The sequence below is a fragment of the Chenopodium quinoa genome, unplaced genomic scaffold (assembly GCF_001683475.1).
Source record: "Chenopodium quinoa cultivar QQ74 unplaced genomic scaffold, ASM168347v1, whole genome shotgun sequence".
Taxonomy (NCBI): Eukaryota; Viridiplantae; Streptophyta; class Magnoliopsida; order Caryophyllales; family Amaranthaceae; genus Chenopodium; species Chenopodium quinoa.
The window spans coordinates 1,151,223-1,161,186 of NW_018742684.1; the positions used below are offsets into that span (position 1 = coordinate 1,151,223).

The following is a 9,964-nucleotide window of genomic DNA, read 5'->3' on the forward strand; positions in this document are numbered from 1 at the left end:
TTTATCTAGGGTCTATGAATGTCTCTATTTCATACGAATCATACACTTTTCAGTTTGCAGAAGAGATCATAAAAGAAACCATGCATTAAATTCCGTGATGAATTTAGAATATTAAAAATGCTTTGATTCTCGCAAATTTGGCACCGATTAATCATCTCTTACACCCAAAATCAACCTACTACAATATAATCACAGATATTGAAAATAAAATGACAAATCATGTTGAAGAATTAGTAAAAGAATTCCCGTAAAAAAGAATTAGTAAAAGAAATTAAAGAATTAAGTAGAGAATGTAGAGTGAAGTGTGGAGACTTATTATACGTGGCGTCATTTTTGGTTATCTTATCACCTTCTAACAAACTACAAAGTGTTAATTATAGAAAGTGCTAAAGTTGTGGAAATACTATTTTAGTACCAATTTTTAAAATATACTTGTATTAGTATCAAGGAATCAATTACACGTGGGGTGGTTTGTGTTTGTGTTTGGACCGTAAAAGTCGCCAAAAAAAAAGAAAGAAAGAAGACACAATCTAATCTTTTGGTGAAGTCAATTTGCTTTACTAAATTTGGGTTTTATTTTAGATGCTCTGTTTCACTGTAACATGTCTATCCTAGTATCCTAGAGAGGTGAGTTGAGTTGTGTAGAATAGTTATATTTTTTATTACCTATTGAGATTTGGAGAATCTCTTGGAGGGTTTAATGTAATCCATGGAGTATTTTAGGGTATGGTATGTATTTTATTAGGGTGTGTTTGACAATAACTTTTGGTGATCAAATAATTGTGTTTGACATATTGTAGCAGTTAGAGTTAAATCTTGCAAATGTTGCTGTGTCAAACACATACATTAATAGAACTGGAGAAGGTTTTGCGTAGAACGGACTCACGTGAATCCGGTTTATAATGCACACATTCATCCCCCACCCACTACCACCGAAGTCAGCCAATTCCACCGCCCGCTTTCGCCGCCATTCCCAAATCCTTTGACAGCTCACCCTCTCTTTCTTCCCTCCACTTCTCTTTCTCTCTTCTTGGCTCATCTCTACTCCTTAATGTAGTCCTCCACTCCTCCCTCCTTTTCCTAACACATTTTAGCGAAAAACTCTCTTAATTACACATTCTACTACTACAAAAAAAAAAGAACAGAGAAATGATAGCTAATTCATGAGTAAAACCATCAATTACTCGCGATAATCCTAGCAATTGAAAGTCCTATACCAATTGTTGAGTATGCGAAAGACATGATTGAAGCAATAGTTGAAGACCATGTTAGCTCATGCAAGTTTGGTATTTGAGACAAAATGATCTCGCAAATTCCAAAACCTATCATAAAAGGGTTACTGCTAAACTTGCAAGAAGCAGAATGTCCTTTTTTGTGGAAGCAATTCGATTTCAAGACTGCCCTGAAATATTTTGTCTAATATCTGATCAATTTTGTCTAATATTTGATCTATATAAACCAATATCTGACTATAATAATCTAATTTTTGACACTTTTAATCTAATATCTGATAATTATAATATAATATTTGACCATTATTATCTAATTTCTGACACGTTTAATCTAATATCTGATAATTATAACATAATATTTGACCATTATTATCTAATTTCCGACACGTTTAATCTAATATCTGATATTTATAACTTAATATCTAACCATTATTATCTAATTTCTAACAATTAAGAATTTTTTTTTCCTGTTTGTATGACCGGACTCACGTGAGTCCGTTCTACACAATACTTTTCCATAGGAGAGAGGTAATTTAAGAATTGACTTAACGTTCCTAATGGCTAAAGTTGGGCATATAGTGGGGTGGCCCGACTTGTGCCCACTCCAAGCTCGAGGTGAGCATTGTACGAACCGGTTGTGAAATTGACACAACACATCAACACTTGTAGTAGGCGTGACTTGTTGACTGATGAGATTACGGAGTATAAGTTGAATGCAAACATGAAAAGGCTTTCTTGGATCTACAGTATGTGTCATTAATTATGCCCTAATATAATTCAATGTCGACTTTGTAACAAGTAACCCTAGCAACTAGTATGATAATTAATGTCCGTTGTAACACTAAAAAAAACAACTAAACATAACTCTATATTATACGATACCTACAATTAGAGATGGATTTTCTCTATGAATAACAAGGGGTGGCCAAGCCCCCCAGAAGCCAAAATTATTATAGTTGTTCTTAATTTGGACTCCTTTAATTTGAGACAAAAGTATAATTCATAACCTAGCACTTTTAATTTGACCCCTAAGAAAAATTTGTTCAAGATCCGTCACTGTCTACAATTAAAACAATACAAACTACACTCATTATGGACATAACTCCACCAATCTAGCTTAGGCTAATTAACCTAAAAATCAAAACCCAAAAGAGAAAAGGGGAAAAATATAAAGGGGACACAATAGCAAGGCATTTAACTAAACATTCCTTAACGATATAATACATTTTGTAATCAGTCTTATAAGCTCTTCCAATGTTGAAGCGGCGAACCTCAACAGCTAAATTAAATAGTGATACGCCTGGAGAGTACTACTAGTCATGGGTTTAAATTATACAAGTAATTAACTATTCCTAAATTAAGGGGAAAATAATTAAATATGCTTACAAAACCTAATTTGATCAGAACTTAATGCAATCAAGTTTAATCATCAGCCTAATTTACAGTGTTATTTCCAGTATCTTCAAATATCAAATTAGCTGCTTGATAAGTGATTAGCTCAGATTGGCCTGAAAGTGCTCAACTTGTGCATGGCACGTTCAACATTCTAGTATAGACATTTATTATTATTGAAGACCATCATTCATTCGTCAATTACTCATAAAGATGTTATATTTATGGGATTATGACTTATACCTATATTCTCTCTAGGCATTTTTCTCTTCCATTTAATATTTTGTCCAACTTAACTTATTTTTGCTAAACTTATTACGAAGTATATTATTGCTAATTAAAACTTAGTTAAGAACATTTTTTTTTTTGGAAACAAATCAATTCATTAATAAAAAGTCATCCAACATCTACAAATGAAATCTAAATTAACAAATACATAAAATTGAATCAAATTAGGTTTTCCTTCACTAGAGCTACGATCGTTGAAAAGATTTTGCACTATGGTACATCTCTCGCACACATCGCTGGAATATACAGCCTTTTCGGAGAGACGGTCTAACGATTTGTTGTAGCCGTAAGGATGATTCTCATCTGATTCGCCTGAACGCATTTTAAAATTTGACAACCGTTGCAATCCCGAACAAATCTTTACCAATGAACTGACAATAGGGCAAAAGATGATTACTTTTTTTATGAACCCTAACACACAAACAAATAGATTAAATGTTTTTTTGATAATTTTTTCTAACTATCTCTCACATGATCATTGTTTTGGTTGCCTATTGAAACAACTACGAAGTACAAAGTATAACAAGCACAAGTCATGGGGATGACAGTTTTGTCCCCAGAACTTGGGGTCTTGAACAACAGCACAAACCATTAATGATGGTGAAAAGACGATAAAGGTGGTAGCTAGTCAATCAACAAAGGGATTTAGTGTCCGTGAATGGTATCAACTATTGTATTAATTTGAAATGGAATTATGTTTACATCATTACTCTCTATGCCGCTTTAAGGCCCCGTTCAGTTCAATTTATTTCCACTTATTTTAGAGTTAAATTTCTCGTCGAAGTGGTCATATGTTCTCTTCTTGTAATTTGTGGCTCAAAGAGGGGAGGAGACCTAGGAGTTGATGCTTCATTGACTTAGTCATGAATCATTTAAGCGAAGCCACTACTGTTAATTGATTTACTACAATCATGGTACAAGTACTAGCAAAGCTAGCAAGTGGGTAGAAATTTCGTGATTTGGAAAGTCATTAATAAATTCTCGTACCCCTAGTTTGTACGTTGATTAATAATCAGTTCAAGTTCCCGTCAAAATTTAAGTAATTAATTAATTCAAATTAATCCTGTTTATTCAAACCAAAAAATATAATGTTATCAAGTTTTGTGTAGATTATAATGAATTAATGATACTACTTTCTTGGCTGTTCCGTTATTAATGTTTCTATGCAATGTATTGTTAGCTTGGGACAGAGGCCAAGTAATCAGCCACTAAATTTTTGACTTTGTCCCTGCTAATCCATATGTTCTAAAGCATTGGTTATTGGACTACTTACTGTAGTAAAATATCAACTACTTTTATAAACCTAATCACACTCAGTACTTAAAGTTCTTGTTACTTGTCTCTCGAAGATCACCATTTTCCTCTCTGATTTGGAGATTGTGTTTTAGCCCTCTTAGGTGATACAACTGATACTTGTATGAGAGAGAGCAATTATGTAATCTATCATCTTACTAAGCTAGTTCCTTTTGGTGTTGAACGTGTATGGAAAAACCATGCTCTTACTAGAGGTTTTCCCGTCACGTAATCTCGTATGTAATTGTGGACATTTTATTGATGAATTAATAAACTATCTAGTTTTATTTATAATAATAATAATAATAATAATAATAACTTATGTTGCTTCATTCCTGGGATAGAGGTTTTGATGGGGCTCTTCGACCAGCAGATGTGTTGCTTTATTCCTGGAATAGAGGTCCTAATGTATGTGTTGACTTGATGGAGTCTTTACCTTTGACACAATCGAGGTTGTCTGACTTCGTTTCTGGTCGTGTTGTGTCGGTGGCGGCTCAGCGGAAGCGGAAGAAGTATGGGTCGCGTTGTAAGGCTATTGGTTATGGTTTTCTTCCTTTCTCCTTTTCTTCGTTGGGGGAATTAGAGAAGGATGCTATCGCGTTGCTGAAGCAGGTTCAAACGTTCGCTAAGATTTAGGATATTGGTGCTCGTGCAGCTGCTCACATCTTCAATAGGATCGGGTTTTCTATAGCTAGAGGGGTGGGGGCCCAGATTGTATCTCGGCTCCCCATCAATTTCTTGAAAATTGATTGACTTTGTAAGTTTTTGTTATTTTCATATAATAATAATAATAAGGATCTTGCTAACGAACGCCCCCGAAGCGTTGGATAAGAATTTAAAATATTGCCTAAAATGATATTAATTTGGGAAAGCATGACAAAATAACGCGTCGATCGGTGTAATTCATGCTCATTTTAATTTAATCTTTCGACTTTTAGCTAGCTTATCCAACGCCCTCGGGGCGTTCGTTAGTTTTTGCCTAATAATAATAATAATAATAATAACTAATTTATTGTAGGTTGTATGACTAATGTTTTTGAGATATAATAATAATAATAATAATAATAATAATAATAATAATAATAATAATAATAATAATAATAATAATAATAATAATAATAATAAATAGTAATAATAATAATTTATAAAAAAAAAAAAAACTGAAAGAGTATTACACTGAAACAACTAACATTTAGAATTGTCCTTTTTATTAAGTCAATACGTACAGTAAAACAACTAACATTTAACAACTATATATTTTATTTTAAATATTTATGAATGTTATCTACTTCATATGAGGTTTTTTTAAGTGACAAATATGAAATACTAGGTTAGTTCACGTGTCATACACTGTAATTTCAATAACCATTATTAAACTATCATTGTAATTGGTTTTATAAGGAAAAAAAAAATCTAAGAATATAATTGACAAAATTTTATCAAAGTACAGAACTACAAAGATATGTTAGGTATAAAATGATGTATAAAATAATCAAAATTATGTTAAGAAAGTTTTTTTTTTTTTTATATATAGCTATATAAATATTTGTTTTTAAATATGTCAAATCCTTTTATTTTTAGCAATTATATTGTAATCTATAACATTAGGGAATTATTTTTGTATAAAAATTTGTTTTATAATATAATTTCGAAAAAAAAAAAAAAAACCTAAGGACACACCAGGAGATGGACGTGTCATTGCTGGTGTGTCATTTAAGTATTTTTTTTTTTTTGAGGGAATTTTAGTATATAGTTATTGATTGATTTAGTTGCAATATAATTTATTCAATACTAAATTTTTAAAAAAGTCAAAACAAACTTGTGCAATCCTAATTTGATACAAATAGTAGAGCGGTACTTCTTTCGTTTTTTTTATATACATGCATCATATTTTTAAGTAAATTTTAAATTTGAATTTTTCTGATTTGGTCTGGTTTAATCTGATTTAACAATTTGACTAAATTTTGACCGCATTTTAATAGTAATCTATAAAAAAAAAACGTTATCAAAATGAATCTTGTTAGATTTTTCTCATCATTAACTTTTTTTATATGTAATTTTTATTAAAAAAATTTAATATGCAATTAACGCTATTTTAATGTAAGTAAATAATAATCAAAAATTTTAATCTGGTCTGATTTATATCTTTCTAATTAAGTCTGATTTGATCTGAATTTATTAAAAAAAATATACTACGTATTTAGAATAAGTTAAAGAAAACAAGTCCTAAACAATAGAGAGACTTTTGAGTGAGGAGTAATAAAATACAAAGGAAAGGGAGTAAGTAAAGAGTAAGGGCAAGTGGGTGTATTGGGTAAAGGTCACGTGATATAGATACGAAGCTCGTACCGCGGAGAATCTCTGAAAATTCGACCACCCAAAAATAGTGAAATGAAAAATATTTACTTGTATTCACCTTGTAGTTGAAGCCATTGGATTACATAGTCTCATAGGACCCACGCTTGTGACGTGGCAGCTCTCCTTCCACCATCGGATGCGGCGCCTCGCAAAATATCTCGGAGCTTCACCGGAAAGAAAGACACTTCTCTCTCTCATTAATACTAAAAAAAGTGAGGGAGGCAAAGCAGCAGAGAGAGCACACTATACTAATCTCACCCAACCCCACTCCCTCTTCTGTAACCCATTACCCTGTCACTACCACTTCTATTTATTAACTAACACACACACCTACCCATGCTAATATGCTATTTTACTCCCTTTGTTTTCCAAAGATGTACCAGTACTTGTTTAATCTTGGTTAACGATTTTAAGGTTAAATCGGAAATTTTCATTATTTACGAAATACATTGTAAATTATACAAAGTAATTATAAATGATTTTATTCAAATCGTTTCAATATGTAATATTACCAATTACAAAAGCATGTTGAAAAGTGTAACAAAAAACAAATGAATTTAACTTAAAAATCAACTATATATGCATCAATGTGCTTTTTTTTTTTTTTTTTTTTTTTTTTGACGGAAAACTATGTATCAATTTTACTTTACACTATTTCCATACACTACTTTAAACTCTTGACTAATATTAGGGTTTATTCTCATACGTTTATTTTCAATTCAGTTAGTTCACTTTCTAACTTCCTTCTCTTATAAAATATTCATTTCACTTCAGTTGAGTTTAATCAATGAGAACATACCCTTAATGTTGTATGCATTACATAAGTCCTAAAGAATATGTAGATACAACAACTTAAATTCTCAATGTACAGTTTTATGATACTCTGTATTAGTTTACAGTATTATTTGTAATTGTTTATGTTGGTTAACATTTTGTGTTGACAAATATACTTGTTAAATTGAGACATTTATTTTAAAACATTTTTAGTCTTACCAAATTAAAAAATAAAATTTAATATCCTATAAAACAGCACTACTATTCAGTAAAATGAAGTTGTTCGTCAAAATTTTACAAGTGACACAACAGTATTCCGTTATATTCTCTCTCCTACCCACATACCCTCTTCTTATCTCCTTTTTCTCCTCTTTTTTCTTCTTCTTCTTCTTCATCCTCTACTCTGTACTTTACTGTATTTTCTCTTCATTTCATTTCAGTGACTCGTGCTATCAAAGTAGTTGGAAACCAAATATTCTTCTTCTTCTCTTTCTCCCTTTTTCCCTTTTTTATTTTCTATCCTTTCTCAGTAAAAAGAAATACACACCCCCTCTTTCTCTCAGCTTTTTCTCTCTCCTCCCTCTTCAAAAAAAAAACACCTTTCTCATTTTTAGAGAGAGAAACACAGAGATTTTGTGCTCCGTGCTTATTGTTTTACTCACCCAAACTCAAGATTTTCTTCACTTCCAATAACATTTTGAATTCCTTAGCTTCACATAGAAGCGGTTGTTTACTTTCCACTACTTTATTATTAATCATCCTCTTCTTATTTCTTTTCTTCTTTATTCCTCCATTTCTCAACGATTCTCTTCTTCTTTCCTCCCTTTTTTTCTCTATATCTCGCACGCCCTCTTCTTTCTATTAAATGTAAAAGGCAAAATCAGCTCAATAAATCAATTTAAGTTCGTGATAAAAAAAAATAGAATATCATGGAGTCGTCTTCGAAGATACTCCACCCTGTTAAGTATACTGAACATAAGAATCATACAACTCTCCACAAAAAACCCCGAAACAAGTTTCATCATCACTCTGTTTTTCCAAAAATAGTAAGAATCTCTGTTACCGACGGAGACGCGACTGATTCTTCAAGTGACGAGGACTACTCCGACGACTCGAGACGACGTCGTATTAAGAGGTTCGTTAACGAGGTTAACATCGAGCCTTGTTCTTCTTCCTCTTTTTCTTCAGAGGCTGCTGTAGCGGTGCCAGCAAACGGTGTCGTTTCGAGGAGGCCGAAGAAGAGAGGGAAATGCTCTTCTTCCGTGAAACAGAGTAATACCTTAAATGTGAATGCGAATGGAGGGAAGAAGTTCAGGGGAGTGAGGCAGAGACCGTGGGGAAAATGGGCGGCGGAGATTCGAGATCCTCTCCGACGTGTACGGTTGTGGTTAGGCACTTACGACACCGCCGAGGAAGCTGCTATGGTTTACGACAACGCTGCTATTCAGCTCCGTGGACCCCACGCGCTCACTAACTTCTCCACTCCAAATTCCGACAAACTCAAAGAAACTCACAAGAAGCTTTCTCTCTCCACCACGTCATCCTCCATTGACGACGAAGGCGACGACGGGTCCCACCACCGTCCTTCCGTTTATTCTCCGACTTCGGTTCTTCGTTTTCAACCCGAACCCGAACCCGTTAGCCCGAAGGAGGAGGACGTAGTGGTGGTAGTCAAAGAGGAGGAACAACAACAAGAACAACAAAACAATGTTGAGTTATTGGGGAACCCGTGCTCGTCACCTTACGTGTCGTGCGTTGATTCGTTGTTTCCAAGTGGGTTCTTTGATTTTGAGAATACGGTTCCGAGTGTACCCGACTTGTTTGAGCATTTGGGTTTGGATTGCGATAACGGACAAGTGTTCGGTGAGGATTGTAAGTTTGGGATGTTTCTCGACTGTGCCGATGATCGTCACGATTATTTCGGGTTATCGGGTTGGTCTACTAATGATTATTTTCCAGATATTGGAGATATATTTGGGTCCGACCCACTTCTTGCTCTTTAACTTTTTCTTTTTTTTTTCGCCTTAATTAGCTTTTTTTTGCCTATTAATTTGGCAAATACGAGTAGAAGGTTTTGTAAACAGTAATGAGTGAGGCAAAAAAAGGATGAGTGAAAATATGAGTTCGGGTTAGCTATTTTAGTATAATTTTTTTTATTTATATTTGTTGGTTTAAATTCGTTAATATTATGTGTTTAGTATCATATATTCGTATGTAATCTATTATCAACAAGTGTATTTATCGTAAGTATGTAGCTCCATCATATTAATGTCCACTTGATATATTTAAATGTTCGTTCTCCTTTTTTTTGAAGTATCTACAAGTAAGGTTTTAATTCTAATTGAATTACAAATTCATTTGCCTAACATGATTATGATGATTTCGATATGCTTTGTACATCATAGTATACAAATTTTGATTTAAGTTTTAACCGTGTAGTAAAAAAAAAAAAGTAGAAAAAGGAGAGTCAAAGAATGTTTAAAAGTTGGAAACAATGCAATATAATTACAATTATGTCATTGTCTTATGAGTCGTTCATCACCTAAAGATAGTTAAGTGATAGATTGTGTGCATATAAAGAAGTACCATTACAAAGTTGATAGTGATAATTTTGATATATACAAATG

General features: G+C 32.9%; 1 protein-coding gene across 1 annotated transcript; it reads left to right on the forward strand.

Annotated features, from left to right (window-relative positions):
• The first annotated feature begins 7,190 nt into the window (after positions 1 to 7,190).
• On the forward strand, positions 7,191 to 9,662 carry LOC110722649 (ethylene-responsive transcription factor CRF2-like). Its single transcript, XM_021901919.1, has one exon. It carries the CDS (start codon positions 8,267 to 8,269, stop codon positions 9,338 to 9,340), a length of 1,074 nt encoding a protein of 357 aa, XP_021757611.1. The 5' UTR covers positions 7,191 to 8,266; the 3' UTR covers positions 9,341 to 9,662.
• Positions 9,663 to 9,964: the final 302 nt, after the last annotated feature.